Below are 24316 nucleotides of genomic sequence, written 5' to 3'. Positions count from 1 at the left end.
CAACTTGACATAGGATTTTATCGTAACATGACTTAAACATGTAACACACAATATTTCATAACATGATATCACATGCAACGGAAACATAATTAACCTGACATACTTGTAACAGTGAACATGATATGACATACATGTAATAGATGGCATATTTAACATTATGTACTTGCAATATATGACAAAATATCTTGTGTAACAGATGAAACTCATGACAGAATAAATTCTATGTAACAGACAAATATGTGATAACTTAGCATGGCCTGGCATCTATGATAACACACATACATACACTGTAGTTCTTTTACTTAGCACACATACATAGTAGACTACTAGTAAGTTAAAAGCTAACTCACCTTGATCTCCTCGTTTCTTATAAAAGCTCAAGCGTGATCACAAGGAACTGTAATTAGTGATTCTAAAAGTTAGAACTAAATCATTAATAATTTGAAATATAGAAAAATACTAACTTAAGAGTAAAATTTTCATTTTACCCTCTACATGTGAGAAAATGACCATTTTACCCCTAACTTAAGGGTTTTGCATGCTAACTCCAAAAGTTACCAAAATTTACATGTCCCATGTAAATTTTATCCTAAACTCAAATATCAATTTAGAAAAATTTAAAACTAATCACAACTATTAAAACTCTATAGGGTCGAAATTCTCATACGCTATTTCTATTGATTTTTGTTTCTAACTTATTTTGATCAACCTTTTGATCTATGAATTAAAAAGATGTGATCTTCAAACCAAACCATCATATGATTTAAAAAGATGTCCTAAAACATATATAAGCTTCTGATTCAAGATCACATGGTTAAAAATGAACCAAAATATAAATTTAGCCAAGAACATCCACACTTTGGCCTATCCAAATATCTCTTTGCATAAAATTTCATATCTTTGAAACTAACAACAAATATCTTCAAAATAATATTATAACATGTATATAAGAGGATTAGGATCCTTCAATAAAATTATCAAAGCCATTGGAATAGGTTTAAACCACTAAAGATTTAAACTTTCTCAAAACAGAAACTGTTTTTCCTCTTCCAGTTTATAAGTTTCTAAATCTAAGAAAATCTTTCATCAAAACCTTTAATCATGCAACAATCATCAATCAATAATCATATACACATGTTAACAATACTCCATAAAAATTTTGGACCAATATCTATCCATTAGCTTGGTCAAAAACTTCAAACTATAACATATTCTTCAGTTTATCTCTTAGAATAACATTTCTAGAGTTTAAATAATATTTAACTGACCAAATGACCTTCAAATGAAACAAATAAGATATCCACTTAAATTAGACTAAAAAAGGAACAACTTGTATGAATGAGACTTTATAATAAAACACTTACAAAAGCTTCAAAATAGGCGTGCCAAAAAATACTTAAAAGCTGTCCGAGAGAGTGTTTGGTGTTCTTTCAATGAAAGATGTAAAGGAAGATAATTTCGTAGGGGAGTGGCTGGAGGTATTTATGAACAAAATATGGAAGAAGATGAGGCTGGAGTGAGAATTGAGTGTAGTCTCTCTTACCCAATAATATTTACGAAAATTAGCTTAAGCTATTTCCTAAAGGTGGAGAGTAGACTTAGAAGAGTGAGGTGGCTAAGATCTTTCCATTTCTCCAATTAAAACTTTTTTAACTATCTCCAATAATCAAAAACACACTTCTGATACCATAGTGAGTAATAACACTAACTATATAGTTAGACTAAAATCTATACGATTAAGAGATTCATAAAAACTTATGGGGCCTTCACAAGATTCCTAAAACCAATAGAAATTTCATCATTAAATTTCTAGTATGCTGTTACAAATGGAGATATATTTTGTTCGTGAGTAAAAAAGATGATTGGCAATGAGATATGTTGCACCGATATTGTCACACCAAAGAGTCAGAGTTTACAATAGCTTGAGACAAAGTTTCCTAGGGAGAGATTGCGCCCAAATTAGTTTGGCAATGGTGTTGGAAATGGCCCGATATTTTGCTTCGATGCTTGAATGAGAGATAGTCTTTTGCTTGCGGAGCTTCATGGAATGAGGTTTGTTCCAAAGAAGAGGCAATAGCTAGTGGTGGAGCGGTGATCGTTAGGACAACCAGCCCAATCAAAGCTTGAGAAGGCTTGAAGATGATGAGATGTAGATCATTGAAGAAGAAGGCCATGATGAGGAGTGAGCTGAAGATACCTAAGGATTCTCTTAACAACACTCCAGTGAGCCAGTGGTTGGGTGGTGCATGAATTAGCATACTTTGGATACTACAAAAGCAAACCAGCTCTTCTACGAACAAGCATAGGATGCAGTCAACGTGTAGTCTGGAGTGGCCCTGGGTCACATCATCTTTAATTTTAAAAAAAGAATAATTGAAAGAATGATCACCTTTAATTGAAAAAATTGGAAAAAATAAAAAAGTTCCCATCTCCCACTTTCCTCCATTCTCTCTCGCTCTCTCTCTCCTCTGCCTTACTTGGTGAATTCGGCATCATCTTGGCCGATTGCTCTGTATTACTTTGTGAACCCAGCTTCAACTCAGTCTGTCGGTCCCCACTCCCCACACCTAAATTCCCCAGACGTTATGGTACTCTTTCTTTTTTCAGATCTTCAGCCATTTATGAGTTGTATATATTTTATTTCATCTGTACATTTGTATGCACGGTCATACATGGATTATATTTGCCTATTTTGCTAGTCCTACATGTTGGCAAGTTTAGGATAAGACTGTGGTTGTGAGAAAAGATTGACAATGTTGCATTTTGGATCTTACCTTTGTTTGGTCATTGAGAAAAGAAAAGAAGAGAATTTTGTTTCATTTGTCCGCATTTGGTTTCATTTTAAGGAATTAGTGAAATCCTCCACTCAAGTGTAGTAAAATTTTAGGCTCAGTTTATTAAAGGTTTTATTTGCTATCTTGGGTCTTTAAGATTTTCTTGCTAAAGGGAGGGTTTTCCTATTTGGGGCCTAAGATTTTCTTGTTGACGGGAGAAAGGAAGGAGAGTGGGAGGCTGGAGGGAGAAAGATAGGAGAAGGGAGACGCAAGAGAGAAAAAAAAAGCTCGTAAAATGAAGTGTAAAATGCTTGTACGCAAAAGAATTTATTTGCAAAAACGATTATATGCTCGTTGTTTCATTAACACTACTTGTCAGGCCACGTCCCACAGTTTGCACGGTGACTGCAAAAGCCGACTGCATTTAGCATTTTACAAAGCAAAATCCAATCTGGAGAAGCTCAAGTATTGGAGGGAACCAACTATGCTTCTGTATAGGGTTGGAGACAAGATAGGATTGGCATGATGCATGTTTGCTTTCTGAAGAAGTTCCTGGATATAGCGTTGTTGAGATAGATAAAGCCCCTCTGCAATAAAGTGGGCCTCAACTCCAAGGAAATAATGCAATAGCCCAATTTCGTTTAGTGCAAAGACAAACTGAAGGGTAGTGATAAGTTAGGTAATAAGCATCTGATATGGCCCAGTTATAACAATGCCATCAACGTATATGAGGATATAAATCGGATTTGACTTGCGGCTATAAATAAATAGTGAGGTATCGGATTTGAAGCCCTTGAAGCCCAATTCAAGAAGCTTATAGCTAGCTTGAGAGTACCATGCTCATGGGGCCTACTTCAGGCCATAGAGGGATTTCTTCAAGCGACAGACATGGTCAAGGAAAGATGGATGTTTGAACCCCGGAGGTTGAGTGATGAAGATATCTTCAATAATGCCATGTAGAAAGGCATTCTTAACATCCAATTGGTGAATAATCTAGTTTGATGAAATGGCAATAGAGAGAGTAAGATGAATTGTAATGGGCTTGAAAACAGGGCTATAAGTTTTACCATAATCGAGGCCCTCTTGTTGGTAGTGCTCTTATGCCACAAGATGGGCCTTTAATCTCTTAAGTGATCCATCGGCCCTATGTTTGATTTTAAATACCCATTTACAACCAATTAGATTCATCTTGGTAGTTGGAGGGACTAGAGTATATGTGTCATTTTGCATGAAAGCTGTGAATTCTTCATTCATAGCTTAACGCCATTTCGGGAATTTGATTGCACTTCTAAAAGATGTGGTCTCCATGAGTGCTAAATCTGTGAGGGCTGGACTAGTAATTAATGGACTCGAAGTTGGTGTAGTGGTGAGAAGTGCACAAGGTTGGCGAGCCAAAGTACCATCTACAAATCTTTTGGGCCTAAAAATATTATTGTGAGCTCGTGTTTGCATGGAAGTCTGAGACACTTGAGAATGCACTGGATCGGGAGCAGAAATTGTGGTTGGTGCTAGAGAAGGTAAGGCAATGACCATTAGAGGGTCTTTAGAAATTATAGATGAAGGGCTTGATTGTAGAAGACGAATTGTTGGTGGTAATATGGTACCTGCAATATTGTTAAGAGAAGAAACAAATAGAGAAGGTGTGGCAAATGGGAAAACATGTTCATAAAAGATTACATTGGTAGAAATGAAAATTCGGCTAGTGGAGTACTTTGTGGTTAGTGCTATAACCGAGAAAGACACAACGAGGGGATCAAAAGTCCAACTTTTGCTTATTGTATGGTCAAAGATGGGAGGCCAACAAGCACAACCAAATGTTTTTAAAAAATTAGAGTTTGGAGTTTGCTTGTAGAGTAGTTCAAGAGGAGACTTATTTTTTGTGATGGGAAATGGCAATCAATTTATAAGATAGGCAGCAGTGGAAAAGGCATCATCCCAGTATTATTTTAGAACAGATATAGTAGTAAGGAGAGTGAGACTTGTTTCCACTAAATGTCTATGTTTGTGTTCAACTGAGCCATTTTGATAATATATGTAGGGACAAGAGAGACGATGAGAGATGCCATTGGAAATTTCGAAGTGAGGATAGGATGTTATTTCTTGAACTCACCTTCCCAATCTGATTGAACAGCTTTTAACGGACAACTAAAGAACCTTTCAACATGATTTTTGAAGTTGAAAAAAATAGTAGAGACATCATATTTTGAAGAAATAGAAAATAACCACGTGTATTTAGAATAATCATTGACAAAACAAAGATAATAAAGATTTCCATTACAAGAGAGTTGAGGGGATAGACTCCAGACATCCTTAAATAGTAAATCTAATAGATCTTCTAAAATAGAGCTAGATAAATAAGATAGGAGTCTATGACTCTTGCTAAGCTGACAAGAGTGACAAACGTACATTATTGGAGGAATTATTGGAAACAACTAACTGATGTGTGGAGAGAACTTGACGAGCAATGCATTAGAGCATTGACAATAGTTTACCTATTGCCAAGTTTAAAATTTGGATAAAAGTTAAGATTTTGACTTAAGCCAAAACTATTGAAGAAACTAATCTACATTAGACTATCCATCCCAAATTTAAAATAATAATATAATATTATGTATTCTAATAATAATTGTTTTAATAATTTTTTTTTATATTTTACAAATACACTCTATATATTAATTAAGAATTTAATTTTTATTTAAAATTATTGTTTTCCACTTATTTTTTTCTCTACCTAATTATAAAACATAATATTTTTAGAATAAAATAATGTTTTGGAGATGAATTGTAGCTGACGAAATTTGAAGAAAGTTTTGAAATTACTGCAAGTCAAAACTCAAACCATGGAGTTTTGACTACTCCAATACAAACCATTTTTACTATTTTTAGCCAAAATTTGACTAGACATTGGCATTGGCCTATTGGATAGGCCAGTAGGCCAATGCTTTTATGCAGGGTTGCCAAGATAATGACGCCACTAATCATCATAAGCTTCAGTACTAAGAAAGGCTGCAGCGAAATGGGAAACCTTAGAAAGGTGGTGTAATGGATAGAGTCCATGGTTACTCTTGCCTTTGAAAATGGTGACTCCCGAGAACTGATCCTTCACACAAAAGAAAAAGAATGTTAAAATTCAAAATAAACATGATTATCCCCGGAGAATTGATAAACAAAGAGGATGTTCTTTTTTCTTTGAGGAACATGGAGAACAGTCTTGAGAAAGAAAGATTTGGGAGAGGAAAAGAAAATAGAACTAATATTATGAATGCGCAGACCTTTACCATTACCAACCAAGACTTGATGATGTTCAGTGTATTCTTCAGTGTGACGGTTGAGATTTGCCAAGTCAGAGGTGACATGATGAGTAGCACTAGTGTTAGAATACTAGGACTGATCTAATGATGCATGAGTTGATGTATTATATCATGTTTGTGGCTTGGTAATCTTGATCGAACCTATACCAGCATTTGGGTACTGCAATATGACCCACATTGAGGCAAATCTAACAAAATGGGCGTGAGGGGCCAGATGAATTTGTTGGAGTAGGTAGATGAGTTGTGTCGGCCACAGCTTCGGTCACGACCACGTCCTCCAAAGCCTCGAAATGGTTGGTTATTTGTGTAGCGTCTTTGGCCATTAGATTGAGAATTTTGGGAAGCCATATTAGCATAAGGGATGTTGATGTCAAATGAAACAATAACCCGTTCCAAACGTAATTCATGTGTGATCAAATGACCGTAGCGATCATCAAGGGGCATAGGCTCCAAACGTGTATTCACTGAGGCAATAAGAGGATCATAGTCAGTGGGTTGTCTAGCAAGAATGTATGATGTGATTTCAAAATCACCAATATGACGTCCAATAGCCGATAAGACATTAGCAAATCTTTTAGCTTTTTGAAAATAATATGGAATCGAGAGACCACCCCTTTTCAACGTACTCAGTTGATTTAGTGTGTTTATTTGGCGGGCACAAGACGTGGTAGGAAACATTTTCTCCGAAGTGATCCAAACATCACGGGAGGTATCGAGACAAATACTTTTCCAAACATCACGGGAGGTATCGAGACAAATACTTTACTGAAGAACAAGTTCAGATAAAGAAGAGATAAGGGAGCTTAAAATGAATTTATCTTGTTCAAACCAAAACTCATAAGCAGGATTTGGTGAAGGGGCATCAATGGGGGGAAGCAGGGTTTAAAAATTTGGGTGGAACAAGAAGGCTACCATCGATGAAGCCTTAGAATATTTGACCACGGAGGTAGGGAAGAAAATGAGCTTTCCATGACAAAATTTGAGAGTAATCTAGTGGGTGGGATGAATCGGAGCAGGAGAAGACCGAGACATTGTGGAGGAGGAGGTTGACATAGTTGGAAAAAGAAAAAAGAAAAAAGAATAGATAAGATGGCTCGTGATACCATATAGAGATTTTGAAATGTGCTTCCCATAATCATTTTTGGGAGCATGAGGTATTATTTATAATAAGTACAAGTGTTATGTTACAAATATGAAATTCAAAAGGAATTGACTTATCACCAGGTTTAATAGAGAAGAGCTAGAGTGGATAGCAACGACTATGCGTAGGATATGGTTAAGATGAAACTTGTTAATTTTTTAGAGTAAGTTCTACAGCCCATGAGAACTGCTATTGAAGACAAGTGAAGGATAAGAGGACTATAAATCTGCTCAGATGCCAGCCAAGGAGAACAGGCATGATGGGGTGAGGGGCAATCCGTGCAGAAAATGGAAGAAACCGAGTACTAATGAAGTTCTTGCCAACTGGGATGCTGCATTAGACACAAAGAATAAGACAATGGGAATAGGGATTGTTATAAGAGATGCAGATGAGGAAGTTCTAGCCTATGTTTGTAGTAAGAGGTGTAATGTTGATCAACCTGCTTTAGCTGAATGTCTTGCCTTATGGAGGGCGTTAGAGATCTGCAATGATCTAGCTTTTTCAAACGTGATCGTGGAAGGTGATGCTGCAGCAGTAATCAATGGCATGAACAAAGTGGAGGAGGATTTCTCATGGATGGGGCACATAATTGAAGACATTAAAATTTTTTTAAAGGATAGAAAGGAGTGGATGGTGAGATTCATACCCAGATAAAGAAATAATGTAGCCCATTTATTGGCTAAGCATGAATTATTTTTTAGCAGGGGAAGTAATATGGATAGAGGAGGGGGTCCATCTGTAATTACCAGTTCTCTTATTAGAGACAAAGGTTGTAATAGTTGAGAAATACAAATATATGAGACTGGAATTTTTTCAAAAAAAAAAAAAGTTCCGCTTTCTTTTTGTCGACGCGAGATAATACTAAGGGAATATTATTGTTCTTCATCTTTGTATTTTATCGCTTCCAAACACATATGCTGAAATGTCATATTTCAATTGACTTTTAATTTAAGTCCATTTAAAATACGACTTGTCAGCTGGTTCAATTGGAGATAACAAAGTCCAGAACGAAAAAGAGCAATTTCTAGCCTTATAATACCACAATGAAAACAAGCAGTTTTCTTCTTCCTTTTCCATTCTCCGAATATGAAGGAAGCAGCTCAATCTTTATTGCATTGAAGTTCAGTGTTGATTCTACATATATTTGTGTTGGGCAAGAGATAAGCCATCTTAATATGCTTGAATTTAGTCAGCATTAGAATCTAATGCAACTTCATCGGCTTCACCTGCAGTACAGCTGAATTTGAAATGTATATGATCCTCTTCACATTGCAAGAATGAATTTGGTCAAAAGTAAATGGTTATTTACTCCAGAAACCCATGTTTACAAATTTAGCTAAATTTTAACTGAAGAGTACTCTTAAGGGGCACGGCCAAAAAGGCAAAAAGATCGTGGTTTTGTAATGAATGAACCCCTGGAAGAGTAAGGCAAAACAAAGAATAATGGGTGATAATGGTTTTTTGACTTTTAAGGGCCTTAGGGCAAAGAAACTCCCAATTAGAGTCTTTTTAGGCTCTCATGCCCAAACTAATGAACCAACTATATAATGATGAAAAATAACGTGGCGATATGCACTCTTTTTTTAGGACACGATCAGCCATAGAAAGCATAGAAAATTCTCAACCCCTGTTTTCTCCCTCAAATTTCTCTTCCTCCTCCGCTTTCTTCTCACCTTTTATTGTCACCCCAGAAAATAGTATCTCTCCCTCTCCAACACTCTCCCATTCTCTGTTTCTTCTTCTTCTTCTTCTTCTTTTCTTCTTTTTCATTTTTGAGAAATCTGCCTGTCTCTTATTGACTTTCAACATGGTATGCTTACTCTCTCTCTCTCTCTCTCTCTCTCTCTCTCTCTCTCTCTCTCTCTCTCTCTCTCTCTCTCTTTATTTTCCAAGATTTTCATAAAATGGGCGAAAAGGATACTAGAAACAAACCTACACAACTCTTCAAGATTTTCCATTTAAAAGAAGGCAAGTACGGTGTAATGATTTGATTTAACATTTTCACATTAGTTAGATATGAGTGGTTGCATTTATCTGCAATGATAGCCAGGCATCTTGAACTTTTGGGTCAGATAGACTTCTCCATTAGATTATTCTTTCACTGTTTCTTTTGCGAGTCTTTTCTCTAGTATATGACTTACAATTTCATTGTTTCAGAAATTTGAATGGCGGTTTGGCCTTCTGTACTGCCTTCTTTCCTCTATATATTCTTCCTGTCATAGTGATCTCCTCAGAAATTAGGCGAATAGATCCAGAAAAATAGTCCAAGTAATTTCCAACTCGTCCCATTACGTAATACACATCTACTATCGATAAAGAACTCTAGTTCTCCAAAATCAACACTGCTTGCTGCTTCCCGTTGATCAGTTTTACTTTCAGAAATATTATACTCGTGGCTTGTTTAACAAACAGCGCGCAGAAAGAATTTCTAAGATAAAGATTTTCTGGTGTGCATTTCTCGATATTGTTTTCCTCTTAAACAATCAGATCGTCATTAACTCTATTAGTATCCATAATGATATGTTTTCTTTTCATATCCAAACTAAATTTTGGATTAGCCGAATTCGGCATCTGGAATGGCTGTGAATGATGAGTGTAAGCTGAAGTTCTTGGAGCTGAAAACGAAGAGGAACTACAGATTCATCATTTTCAAGATTGAGAATCAAGAAGTGGTGGTGGAGAAACTCGGAAGCCCAGATGAAACCTACGATGACTTCAACGAGTCTTTTCCTGCCGATGAATGCCGCTATGCAGTCTTTGATTTTGATTTCATCACTGATGAGAATTGCCAGAAAAGCAAGATTTTCTTCATTGCATGGTAATTAATTTAGCTTTTCCTTAATAGGTCTACACGCATGCTCCATGACTGATGTTTCTCCTAATTCATGGGCCCAACTCATCTTATAAAATCAGTTCAAGAAGATAGATTTGTTCCAACCTTATAAACAAGACCAAGACCTTATCTACAAGCAGTGTAGGATTTATTCTTCAACACCCTTTCTCACTTGCATACCAGTATTTTTTCTGTTCCTTGTCATGGGATAAGTAGTGTGGACTCCCATTCATCCTGTGGTAGACTTTGATACAATGAAGAAATTTGTAAGCCTAACTCATCTCATAAAACCGGTTTAAAGAATAGATATTTGTTATTTGCTTATAAACATATCTAAAACCTTGTCCACAAGCAATATAGAATTTATTGTTGAACACCTTTGGTATAAGTACTTATTAGCATAACCAAATGGAAAAGAAAAGCACCATAGAATTTTTTATCCTTCGTGTTGGTAGTCACTAAACACTTTCTAGTTTCTCCTGCTCTTTGAAGGCCAACATAGCAGACATAATCGATTTGTGTTGCAGTGGAAGAAAGTCTGAAACTCAACTCTCGTGTTTTTTCAGGTCACCGGACGCATCAAGAGTAAGAAGTAAGATGGTGTATGCGAGCTCCAAGGACAGATTCAAGAGGGAATTGGATGGCATTCAAGTGGAGTTGCAGGCAACAGATCCCAGTGAAATGAGCCTCGACATCGTAAAAGGCCGAGCACTTTAAAATGTTGTAATATTTCCCTTTTGCTGTTCAGCCATTCATCACAAATTACGTTCCATGAGCTAGCATTGAATTTCAGCTCTCGTTTATTTGTAGTTCTTTCTTCTTGCCATGCTATGAATTCATCCGTCATGATTACTACTTCTTTAGGTTGCTCGTTTTGCCTCATGTTTGGTAACATAATTCTCTTGTTTGAGATTAAAAGAAAAGGCAGATTTTTAAGGAATAGAAACATAAAACTGGTAAGGGAAACAACAGAACTAGAGTCCTATTTTTTTGGTGCAAAGCGTAATGACTTCCACTAGACACATGAACCAAGTTCTTGCGGATAAAAGACTTGACTTCAATTAATCATCTAATCATTTTGCATAATTGGTGAATATATATATATATATATACGCAAATTGTTCATACCATTTTTTGAGTCATCCATATGTCAAAGTCAAACTGTCAAACGTCCAAATATGGTTTCCGATAATATTACAAATAGTAATATTAGATACAGTTATAGAAGCATTGCACACTACTTTTGAAAAAAATATAAGACCCACCATTAAAAAATTAATTTTTTCATATAATTCTCATATTTTTGCTTTTTTCAAAAATAATGTATGATGTTTATACACTTTATGACTGCAAATATCATTTCTCTTTTAAAAATATACATGCCAATATACATGCACTGTGATGACGATGATCAATAGAAACAGGAAATTCTGAAACCTTAGCAATTCATATAGATGTTTTTATTCTTAATGCACTCTTTTCTCTGTTGATATTATCCGATATAGGACATACATATAAATTGAGCAGTGAAGGAATCCTTAACATACATAAATACGTGACCGAATTATATATATATATATATATATATACGTATACCTGGAAATTGGAAGGAGAAACCTTCTAGGTCTGCTTAGTTTTATTTTCCCAAAAATTCTTCTCCCATAATTCCACTTGTTTTATCGAGTTTTCCTTTCTCTTCAGAATTGAATGAAGGGAAGGCGGATCATATGGATGAGGCATAGTGCATGGGCTTGAGTACGTGGGACCATTTACCAAGGATTCCATAAAGAATTTCTTCTGCAATCCTTGGGCTGGGCAAGCCATTGTCTCCGCACAGAGCTCAACAGCATTTCTAGGCCTAATGGGCTTGAATGTTAATAGCTTAGCATACTCATTCAAAAGATGAAACATGTAATCATAGACATATTCCATTTTCAAATCCTCTTGAATGAATTCACTTGCGGCCTTCCCAATTCCTTGCGCCTGAATAATCAAAGAAACATAAATGAATAAGCTGTGAAATATGCAAACCAAAAATTTCAGTTCAGCTTTTATTCCTTTTTCCTAGTTGTTTGCAAAATTATTTGTTGTTACTGTATCTTTTATGCCCCTTGATTCTATGCACTTGAGGCCTCAAGTGAACTTGGGACAAGACAATAAAGGGTGTCACTTTAGGAATTAGACCATCACAAAAGAACAAAAATGATCCATTATTTGATATTTGAATGCTACTAAGCTTCTAAGCAATGACTTCAATCAGGCATCAGAAAGCTACAAAACTAAATATCCCGTCTGGTTACACAGTTCAGATGAGATGAGATGTTTTATTGAAAGTTGAATAAAATATTGTTAAAATATAATTTTTTAATATTAGTTTTGTTTTAGGAATTGAAAAAATTGAATTGTTTATTATATTTTATATGAAAATTTGAAAAAAATTGTAATGATGAGATGAGATAAGATAGTTTAGGTTTGTGTAAACAAACGAATCATCCTTGCTTGGCAATACTTATATATGCAGTCGGCTACTGTCGAAGCACTGCAGTAAAACACCAGAAACCCTACTTGAACAGTTTTAAGAACCAAGATTGAACTTCTTAGTTTGAAATCTTGAACAAAAAAATGGAATTGGGGCACAATTAATACACCAGCGTCTGCTCAACAAGCCTAAACATAAAATTACCTTTTGATTGTGGCTGTTGCCCCAGTCAACGGCAAACTTAATAGACTTGCACTTATCATCATCCCTCACTGGCCAGTAGTGGTGCACAGGCATCAAACCTCTCGTGAAGAAATCATAATAGAGGGGCTTTACCAGTAAGGTAACAGAATCGCAAGCAAGAATGTACTTTTCACTGACAGACCAGGCAGACCCCTCAATGTAGATCTTATACCTGCATACATCATGACAGGAAGAAATCAAAATTTCTAATTCACAATGCAGAGTAAATGAAAAGAGACGATATGGTGAACACGGAATAAAGTAATCAAGATATATGGAACAGAAGAGATACGAAAATTAAAAATAGATGCCTGCATGCTCAAAAAGCAGAGAGGAGGTGACAATCAAAATCTCACCTATGCATGCACTGGCTGCCCAAGTCTGATTGCTTGTACCCTTGCTGTGATTCTCGGGACCAATCCTGCAAGAGGATTCCTATATATCATACCAGGTACTCATAGAGGAAAGATTACTGCACTAACCAACATTACTTGGAAAAGCTTACTAAGATGTTACTGAAAAACACGAAGGCACAAGGAAAAGGAAAAGAACAAAATCATAACGATAAAAACTTTTCCTTTATATGGTGAGCATAAAATGCCATTCATCTTCCTTAGAGGGTAACTATTACGTTAGGCTCCCACCTGCACCCTAAAGGTTCTTGTGGGACTCAAAGGCTCCACTTAAAACCTCACCTATAGAAGAGATATTCACAGATAGATATCATGCACCATAAAAGAAGAAAAGTATATCTTCTTTCCAATCAAAAGTGCATTTTAATTTACTCGTTTTAAAAGGACCAAATTCCGCTTTTATTTGGGTGCATAAATAGAAGAAAATCGAAAGGAATTAATTAGGAATTTTACCTGAGCATATACACGAGCATTCCAGTCCTGAGTGGCCGAAAGATTACATTTGATGAGCTCTTGCCTCTTTACAGCAACCGCTGGATTACCCTTCCAGTAAGCATATGGTTCCCTATCCATCCATCTTTTCCTCCCGTTTCCTTCTTTCAGGTCCTTCAACAAATTCTCCCATGGCTTTATATTGATCTCAGGCCTACACAACACACAACGGTACATGTCATGAATGGACAAACGAGGTTGGTGATACAAAACAGAGAACCTTTCTCCAGAAACGTTCCCTTCCTCCTTCAATTAAGACTTCAGAACATCCTGGACGTAGGCCTAGGCAAAATTGGTATAAGAACTATGAGATTATTTTGGCTCAACCATATATTTCTTCCTCACACTCAGTGTTCATACCTCTATGCCAAACATGACCTTAATGTTTTTAAACTTAATAAAAACATCTACATGTAAATACATATTATATATAAATTATTAAGTGAGGGAAAAACAGATCATACCATCCCCAAAAGGACCAATCAGGGAAAACAATGTCAAGTGTGCTATCATCCCCACAGTAGCGGAAGAGCGGGGGCGGGCCCGCGGAATTGGGCCCTTGATAGTCCATTGTCCTAATGACAGGCCAGTCCACGCAGTCAAACATCAGCTCCAAGTCTGGCACTTTCCCTGGGTACCTCCGCAGCAACTGTAGGATCCCCCACAGGGTAAAAACATCCCTCGTCTGGAACGCCCTATGATATTTCTCCACATAAACCCTGCCCTTCAGTATCACCAGCCTAAAATTGGCAGTCTTTTTGGCTCTTTCCACCATGTCCCTAGTGATCCCCGTGAGGGCCCAGGGCCGTAGATCTTCATGAATCCAACGGAAGTATTCCGGACACGTGGGGGTCGATGGATTTTCTTCGAGATCGAAGGTGGTGGGGTAGTTTGAAGGACAGGTTCGTGTGCGGTTGTAAGCTGCGCAGTCGAGTGGTATCTCGATTGGCTGGAAGGGCTTTATGGTGATATCAAGGTTTTTTTGAGGGTATAAGTGGGATGAAGATTGTTTAGGTTTCGAAGCTAAATTGCCACCTACACCCTGTGACAGGGAGCACAATGTCCAAAAAGTCAAATACTGTCGAGTACTTGGAGCCCCCATAATTTAATCCGAAAGAAATAAAGTTGTACATAAGAAACGAGACAAACAAAGGTCACATTACCGATTTCCGACGCAAATTATTAAATAACGACAAATAATTTTACTGTGGAGGTGCCACCGTCTCTAACATGTTGCCCTTTCAACTAGCTTCGAAGATAATAAAAAACAGAAATGCTAGATCCCCCGAATTCAGGAGCTAAAAAATCTACCGAATAATTTTTTTTTTTTAATTTTTTACTTAATGATTAAGTAAAAATTTTTAAGTGAAATTGTAATTTTTTTTTTAAATATTTAAGAATATAAAAAAAATAATGAAAAAAAATCAAAAATTAAAAAAATATATATGCTGCATTCGGTGGAAATTCGTAGCACCGCTCAATAAAAAAATGGTGCTTAAAAAATAGATAGAATTTCCAAAAATGTCTGTTCCAAGATCTTAGAATTCTAAGATCTCCCACGAGCTCATATGTGGTACGAGGAAAGACACTTGGCTGTGTATACAATTTCCTGCTTGCAGGAAGATTTGGTACAGTGGTTGACCGACACTAATGGCGGATATTACGCCTAAAGCGTTGCACACTGTCACAATCTCCTCGCCTTCAACATTTTGTAACAAGTACCAAACTTGTCGTTCGGGCCTAGTTTGCGTCAAGTAGAGATTTTTGAGTGTCGTTTCATCCAGGTCATAGAAAACCAAGTTCGCCGTGGCTTCTTCCAGAATAGTCAAAAGTTTTTTTTTTTTTTTTTTAAATAAAAAATAAAATTGCATGATATGCAGGTCAGTTTGCTTTTACAAACTAATTAAGGCAGCGGCAAGATCACTCACAGAAAACAAAAACTATAATCAATAATAACACGAATTGATCAACATCGGGGTTTACGAGCACTTACATTAACGTCGAAGAAGCGCGTGGAAACAAACGCGCCGACGAGGAGGAAGATGATGAACAAGAAGATACCGGAGGATCTAGCAGGTGATTTCATTAATGGAAGCCAGATCGTAGCTTCTAAACGGCGATAAAGCACCGATTCGTGCCAGAAATACCTCTGAAACCTCTGCTGAATATTGTACTTTCTCATATTCTATTTAACTATAATCTCTGACAGCCGCGACAGCGGCCAAACTCCACTAAATTCTTCAGCTGGGTTGTCGGGTTTCAGCTCTTTTCAAGGGTCCTTGCCCCTTTTTCCTCTAGTGGGTTCCTCAATCTTCGGCTGATCGAAGCTTTCTCTTTTTCTTTTTCCTTTTCTTTTTTTTTCTAATCTGATCGAAGCCTTTCTAATGAGCAAGTTGGAGCTGGTTTCGGAAACCAATGAAGTTTTGGATCTTTGTTGGAAAGACTCTAAATCGGGTTTGGTTAAAGGAGATGAAATTGTGGAAGAAAAGGCAGATTGTGACAAAAATGTGACATAATCTAGCTCTGGCTTCGGTTACAGTTCTTGTGCAGGCTGAGGTTGAAAATGGACTGAGAGAAAACGTGTTCGGTTATTGAATATGCTTAGGATCGTGACAGAGTCTTTATCAAGGGGAAGGAGGAATAGAAATAAGACTTTGGAGAAGACACAGAAAGAACGAAAAAAAGTGAAGAAATGACGAGAGAGAGAAAGTGAGGGCTGCAATACGATAGAACAGAGAAGAATGAGGAACAGAGTCCAGCTTGTAGAAAGGTGTCCTTTTAGAGGTGGAATCCCGTGAGTACGTTAATTTTTCTTTATGAAGGATATGTTTTGTTTTTTCTTTTCTTTTTAGTGTAGTAGAGATTGTAGAAGATAAAAGAAGCCACACTTTTCTGTTCTCTCTACGGGGGAGGAAAAGGGGTAAAAACTAAAAAGAGGGAAAGGGTAAAGGTGTAAAGACAAATCTGTTAATTTCAGCAGTTGGATGTGTTTGGTATTTTGCTTCGAGTAATGGAGTTATTTTTGTGTATTTTTATATATTTTATTAATGTAAATAATTGTATTAATTTTTTTAATATATAATTAATCATATCAATAAAATATACAAAAAAATATATATAAAAATAACTATAGTATTTTGCTTCATGGGTTGTGTGGTGGATCTTTCACAACGTTTTTATTTTCTTAATTTGATGGAGAATATATTTCGGAAATGTTTGTTTTTACAAATTTTTTCAATTATATGATCTCATCTTATTTAATTATTATAATTTTTTTAATTTTTAAATAAAATAAAATAAATAATTTTTTTTTAATCTTAAAACAAAAATATATCCTTACAAGATTTTATTTAAATTTTAACTTCTATTTTAATTCATTTTATCTATAAAAATAAATTAGATTTTTTATTTTTTATATTTTTCTAAGGTACGAGTGGAAAGTAGTCGAAGGAATTGAAACACCTACATTTTTTTTCTAAGAAGGATACTGGCATTTGTTCAGAAAGTCCAACATTTCGTCCTACATTTACATTGTTCTGAAAATATAGATTCCTAAGAATGAGATTTAACCCATCTTTGAAAATTTAGTAGAAATCTTATATGATTGTTTGACTTATTTTTAGGCATCTTATAGAAATTATTTATCTTTACTAAAATATCCATTATGTATTCACTTCAAATATATAAAATTGTTTAGTATGAAACATTTAAAGGTTAAATAAAACTTATAGGAATAAAAACTACACACAACCTTGTTTTTTCTTTCATTTTTGAAATATTAAACTATATATCTTGTTCGAAAAATTTTCTTTTTTTATTATTTGGTACCAATTAAAACATATTCTTTTATGGAAAAAATGATTTTAACTTTTATATATAGATTTTAAAAATTATCACAATAGAAAATAAATACTAACATAAATCGATATTTATGTGTAACATATATGGCGTACATAAAAACAAACACAAATAGATGTAAAAGTAAAAGTTACAGCTTTAGTTTTTTGTATAAATATCATTTATATAATTAAAGAAATTTTGTTTAGGATATTTTTTTTATAGGAATTTTTGTCCATTTAAAATGACAAGAGAACGTGGATTCCCACCTTTCTATAAGAGAAGCAATATTTAAGGAGAAATGATATTTACAATCGTGAAATGTCTAAGTACCGCATAATCTATTTGAAAAAAAATAAATAAATACAGAGTCCACATTTAAAAAAAAAAAAACTAATTTTTTAACAATGGACCCTATTTTTTTTAAAAAAAAATGATTGTGTGGCCTTTACACATTTCACTACTGTACGTAGCATTACTCATATTCTAGGCTAAGAAAAAATTCAAAAATTTTAGGGGCATTTGGAGTCCCTTTACTTAGGAGTTGTTTGGATACAAGAAACCTCTCAACTCAACTCATCTCATCACATCTAATCATTACAATTTTCTTAAACTTCCACACAAAATATAATAAATAATTCAATTTTTTCAAATCTTAGAATAAAAATAATATTAAAAAATAATATTATAAAAATATTTTATTTAATTTTCATCTTATCTCAACTCATTATCCAAACTTCCCTTTAAACTCCTCCATACAAAATAAGTTTTAAGAATTCATAAAAAATCTAAAGAAGTTGGAAGAATTATGGGAGAATTCGGGTGGCAGGATAAAGAAGCTGGAAGCATAGTGGGAGAAGTTGCGATTATCGGAGGAGGAGAGTCTAGTAGTGGACGCTAGTGTGGAGGGAGAGGAGGAAGTTTGGGAGTAAGGTGAATTCAGTGTTATTGGGAAGATCTGTATTGAGAGATTGATTGGTAGGGAGATTATCTTGGCTACAATGGAAAAAATTTGGTGTATCAATAAGCTAGCTGAGTTCAGAGAGGTAGGTAACAATAAATTTATAGTTACGTTTCGATCTGTGGCTGATAAACTGCAGGTGATGGATGGCAGGCCATGGTTGTTTGACAACCATTTGCTTGCACTCCATGCGTTTGATGGCTATGTACAGCTAAATGAGTGGAGTTTCGAGCATGAACAGTTTTGGATCCAGATCCACAACTTACCTATGTTCTGTATAAGAAATGAGAAATGGAGGTTGATCAGTGAATCATTAGAACAATTGATTGAGGTGGATGTTCCAATGGATGGGATAGGGTGGGGGAAGTTCCTACGAGTTAGGGTGAAAATTCCATTAATAAAGGCAGTGGTTCATGATAGTTTGGTAAATGGATCAAGGTGAATGGACGAAATGTATGGGCAAGCCTAAAATATGAGAAGCTTTTTAGATTATGCTTCAATTGTGGGAGGATGATCCATGGGGAGAAGGGATGTAAGAATGTAGGGGAGGGGCCAGGGAGTAGGAAGGGAGCACATGAGCAATTTGGCTCGTAACTTTGAGCTGAGGTGGGGCCTAAAAAGAGAGGGTATAAGGGGTTTGAAGAAGAGAGGTTTAGGGGGAAGAAAGGCAATAAGGGAGGGGCTAGTAGGGGAGAAGAGTGGGTCCTTTGCTATTGTTGGGGGTTGGAGAGTGTCTAAAAGAGTTGAGGAATATGAGGAAAAAACAAATGAGGGGATGGAGGGTCAGAATAAAGGGGAAGGGGATAAGGGGGTTAGTGAGAGGGGTTTAGTGGCTATAAAGGTGGTGGAGGGTGGAGAGGGGACTAATGAAGACCTGAAAATTAGGGTGGGGGATGAGGAGAATGAAAAAGAGGTGAGGGGTGTGCTGGATAATGAGATAGTGAGGGAGACTATGAGAAGTAAGGTGGAGAGGGAAGAGACATTGACAATGCTAACTTTGGAAAGTGAAACGAATGTGATAGATAAAATGCAAGAGCAAAGAAATACCTGGAAAATGAGGGCTAGGAAGTTTTGTAAAACATAAGGGAGGGGGGGAGTGTTCAGGGAGAAAAAAGAGGCTGGTATTGAGGGATAAAAATAAGGATGGAGAAGGGGGAGAGATAACAAAGAAGTTGAGGATGAAAATTGGGGGTGACAGTACACTTGTATTGGCAAGAACTGCAAAATAGCTCTGCTAGGATCAATAAGGGTCTTGAGTTGGAACTGTCAAGGGCTTGACAACCCTTGGACAAATCAAGTCCTTTGTAAACTTGCAAAAGAAAAGTTTCCAGACTTTGTCTTTATTATGAAGACAAAACTGAGATCAAGAAGAATAGAGGTTGTGCAAAAGAAGCTGGGTTTAGAGGGTTGTTTGGTGGTGGAGCTGATAGGTTTGAGTTAGGGATTGGTGATGTTGTGAAAGAATGTGGAAGTGGTTGAACTGTGGAACTACTCTCAATGACATATGAATTTGTCAGTGAAGAATAGAGGGGAGAGTTCTAAGTGGCTCTTGACTAGGTTTTATGGGAATCTAAGATCTGCTAAGAGGAAGGGATCATGGAAGTTGTTACAAGCTATCAAGCCTCCATCTGAGTTGGGTTGGTACATGATAGGGGACTTTAATAAAATAGTGTCTTAAGGGGAGAAGCGGGGAGGGACAAATGGAGGACTTTAGAAATGCTTTAACAAGGGCGGTTCGAGTGATCTTGGGTGGAGGGGCATTAAATACACATAGAGTTATGGTCATGAAGATGGCTCTTTTAGAAAGGAAATGTTGGATCGAGTAGCTACCAACCAAATGTGGAGAAGAAACTTTAATGAGGTTGGAGTTGAGACAATAGTAGCTTGGAGCTCTGACCATCTACCTATATTGCTTACATGCTCCAGGGAAGGGGTTATCAATGAGAAAAAAAAAACAATTTGTCATGAAATAAGTTAGGATAAGGATGAGGAGTGTGGGGAAATAGTGAAAGGGGTGTGGAAAAGTAGTAATGAGAAGGGGAGTCTATCCAGTGTCCAGAAAAGTCTTAACTCTTATCAAAAGGGTCTTAGTTTGTGGTCCAAAGGGAGGGAAATGGAGAGATGGGAAGATATTAAGACTCTTTCTAGTAAGTTCAAAGAATTAAAAGATGGGGAGGGACCTGAGTATGCTGAAATAAAAAAAGATAAGTGGGGAGCTGGATAAGTTACTGGAGCAGGAGAATATATGGTGGAGACAAAGAGCTAAGGCTCACTGGTTGCAACAGGGTGACCATAATACAAAATTTTCTCATGCTAGTGCAAGCCAGAGAAAAAGAAAGAACTCAATCTATGAAATTACTAATTCACAAGGGTGTTTACTGAGGAAGCAGCCAAATATTGAGGGGGCTTTTAAAGATTATTTCTCTGAAGTCTATACCTCACAGAACCCCACTACAGTTGATATTGAATTGTGTATTGCTGATGCTGAACCCATGATTACTGGTGAGATAAGGAGGGGGCTAGAAGGTGACTTTAGAATGGATGGGGTGGAGAGGGCTTTAAAACATATGTCACCTTGGAAATCTCTTGGGCTTGATGGCTTTGGGGCTGGATTTATCAGAAACATTAGGAATCTTGGGAAGGGATGTTAGTGATGTTGTTTTGGAGTTCCTCAATTGGAGGACAATGGTTGAAGGCTTTTTAAATCACACCCTCATAACATTAGATCCAAAGGTGAAAGATCCAAAGACAGTAATGGAGTTCAGGCCAATTAGCTTATGCAATGTCTTGTATAAGCTAATTTCAAAGGTCTTTGCTAATAGAGTAAAAAAGGTACTGAATGTTAATATTTCCCATAATCAAAGTGCATTTATTTCAGATAAGCTTATTACTGATAATATCATGGTAGTCTTTGAATTACTCCACTCGATGCAGTCTAAGCAAAAAGGAAAAAAAAAATATTATGGCTATGAAAATTGATATGTCAAAGGCCTACGATAGAGTTGAATGGCCTTTTCTGAAAGCTATGTTGATCAGATTGGGTGTGACGCCCCCCGAACACGGGGAAATTGAGACGTCCGGATGGTGACAACCCGGGTCACCATCCCATCGACGGGTGCCGAGTATGTGCAAGACAACATATGTGTACAGAGAAACACGCAGCGGATAACGAAAGTCGTAACTAAGTATCAAAATTTTTCTTAACGTAATACAAGCTGTTTAAAACATACATAGATAAAATATTACAAAATACAAATACAGTTTTGACAAATATAAAACACCACATCAGCAGCCCGGCGGAGCCGCATCCTCGGGCTCAGCCTCCTCCTCTTCGTCCTCTAACTATGCACCAAAGGCTACGGAATCAAAAATGGTACCGCAGGTAAGTAAAACCCAAACACTACCAGATAAAAATACATAAAACTCAACCAAGATGCATGATACATGCCCAATGCACAAAGCCCATAAAACACAAGTTTTCCACACACGCCAAAAACCCATTTGGCCCAAAAACACATCCTTTCCGAAAAACACGTCAAAAGTTACATTTGGCCGCCAAAAGTCCATTTGGCCCAATATCTCGCCAGAAGTCCATCCGGCCCAATATCTCGCCAGAAGTCCATCTGGCCCATGCCAAAAGTCCCATTTGGCCTCACAAACCATTATCCAATTTTAACCGCGTGCACCATGACCTCCCCTAGGGGTCATCCGCACACCCTGGCTCCAGTGCCACACCGCAGAGTACCACGGCGCGTGTGACACCTAACAAGCGATGCCCAGTTCCGCGCCCCGCGCGTGCGTAGCCAAGCATCCTCTAGCCCTCGCCAGTGAAGGGCCACGGAGTCGGTGAGTAGGGCGATGCCTGGTTCCGCGCCCGACGCGTTCGAAGCCAAGCATCCCCTAGCCCCGCTCCCGTCATCGCTCTCGACAACTCAGGGGACATCACTCAGTTTATTCCGCTCCCGAGTAACCAGAGGAGCTCCACCGAGATAATAACCCATCCCGACTTGGGCTCGTGATACACACGCACCCGTAAAACCATTCACGCCAATACACAGGCTTTTCACACAATTCCACAAACACACGTGCATGCACCATGCAATGCCATAACAATGCATAACAAAGTAAACCAACAATCATAAATCAAATAAACAGCCAACTCCGTCCTCCATCCATCCGACCCCCGAAACTCCTCGGACTCAGTCCGGAATCAACAACCAACAACAGTAAATAATTGAATGAGCAATATATATTAAAATCTGAAAATAGGGTTTGGAAAATACTTACAGCGCTATATGGCAATTTTAGAAAACACGAGGCGATGCAAACGACGGAAAAACAGCAACGTCACAGTGAAAATTCACTGTGGCCGTGGGTCTAAAAAACTCACTTTTGAACGGGGAAAAACTAGGACACGAGTGATAGGGGTGGTCAAGGGATGGTTGTGAAGCTATTGGAAGTGATGAACGGTCGTGGGTGGCGGCGGAATCGCCGGAAAATGGCCGAAATATCCAAATCGGAAAGCAAGCTCGTAGGAGCTGCTCCGGTGGTCGTTGGAGGCCGGAAATGGGTGGGTTAGGACGGCAAGGGACCGGTGATGAAGTGGTGAAGAAATGGTGGCCGAAGGTGGAGCGACGGCGGTAGATCGGAGCCAAAACCGTGCGGCTTTGTTGGGCTTTTTCCGGCCAAATGGCCGGCCAGTTGGGGGTGAGCTTGGGTGGGGTGGTGCGCCGGAGGGAGGGGAAGAGAATGGGACCGGTGGGAGGCCGAGTGGTGGCCGGACGGCGGCGGGCCGGTAGAGAGAAGGGGTTCGGCGTGAGGGAGAGGAGGAGAGAGAGAGAGAGAGCTCGGGGGGGACCGATCAGGGAGAGAGAAAAGAGAAAAAAAGAAAAAGAAAAAAAAGAAAAAGGAAGGAAAAAGAAAAGAAGGGAAAAAGAAAAAAGGAAAAAGAGAAAAAAGAAAAAGATGTAAAAAGAAATGAGGTCCAATCCTCATTCCGGGAAACGAAACTAAACCGCCAAAAAGATTAAAAACCACAAAACAACTTAAAGAAATAAAACACAACATCAAATAAATTAAATTAAATTAAAAACCAATTTTAAAACGCAAATAAATTAAAATAATAAACTAATATATTAATTAAAATAAAAACAATCATTTAAGCGAAAATACACTTAAAAGCGGGTCATCACATCCTCCCCTCCTAAAAAAACAATTTCGTCCTCGAAATTGCAAATCAACCACCAACTTAAAGCAAGCCACATAAATGCTCATAAACCAACTGAGATCAAGATTAAAACATATACCTTCCTTATTCGAACAAATACGGGTACTGCTCCCTCATGTCCGCTGCTCGCTCCCAAGAGAAGTCTTGTGCTAACGGATCTCCCCAAGCCACTTTAACCAAAGGTATCGTCTTGGACCTCAACTGTTGCTCCTTCCAATCCAAAATCTGCGACGGAACAACTTCGTAAGTGAGATCCGGTTGCAACTGAATACCTGCTGGGTCGACGAAACGTGGCTCTTGCTGTCCAAAGCTCTTCTTCAGGGATGATACGTGGAAGACATCATGAACATCTCCAAAATAATCTGGCAAATCAACTCTGTAGGCGACGGACCCTACTCTCTCCAGAATCTGAAAAGGGCCGACGTACCTCGGATCTAGTTTCCTCTTCTTACCAAAACGCTTAACACCTCTCATGGGAGAGACTTTAAGATAAACCCAATCACCAACTTCAAATGACAATTCTCTCCTCCTGGTATCAGCGTAGCTTTTCTGGCGACTCTGAGCTGCCGCCATTTTATCTCTAATGATCCAGACTTGGCTTTGCA

General features: G+C 37.4%; 2 protein-coding genes across 2 annotated transcripts; one reads left to right on the top strand and one right to left on the bottom strand.

The window, feature by feature from the left end:
• Positions 1 to 8801: 8801 nt before the first annotated feature.
• Positions 8802 to 10917, top strand: LOC122303244 (actin-depolymerizing factor 7-like). The gene is made up of 3 exons (XM_043114920.1): positions 8802 to 9036; positions 9785 to 10044; positions 10626 to 10917. Exons 1-3 carry the CDS (start codon positions 9034 to 9036, stop codon positions 10774 to 10776), a joined length of 414 nt encoding a protein of 137 aa, XP_042970854.1. The 5' UTR covers positions 8802 to 9033; the 3' UTR covers positions 10777 to 10917.
• A 570-nt stretch (positions 10918 to 11487) lies between these two features.
• On the bottom strand, positions 11488 to 16513 carry LOC122303243 (O-glucosyltransferase rumi homolog). Its single transcript, XM_043114919.1, has 6 exons — positions 15680 to 16513; positions 14151 to 14728; positions 13648 to 13840; positions 13138 to 13202; positions 12743 to 12953; positions 11488 to 12042 (listed from the first exon to the last, which is right to left on the bottom strand). Exons 1-6 carry the CDS (start codon positions 15866 to 15868, stop codon positions 11680 to 11682), a joined length of 1599 nt encoding a protein of 532 aa, XP_042970853.1. The 5' UTR covers positions 15869 to 16513; the 3' UTR covers positions 11488 to 11679.
• Between the last annotated feature and the right edge of the window lie 7803 nt (positions 16514 to 24316).

This window comes from Carya illinoinensis, chromosome 3 (assembly GCF_018687715.1).
Source record: "Carya illinoinensis cultivar Pawnee chromosome 3, C.illinoinensisPawnee_v1, whole genome shotgun sequence".
Taxonomy (NCBI): Eukaryota; Viridiplantae; Streptophyta; class Magnoliopsida; order Fagales; family Juglandaceae; genus Carya; species Carya illinoinensis.
Note: the sequence above shows the minus strand (reverse complement) of the source record. Positions and strands in the feature narration are given on the sequence as shown.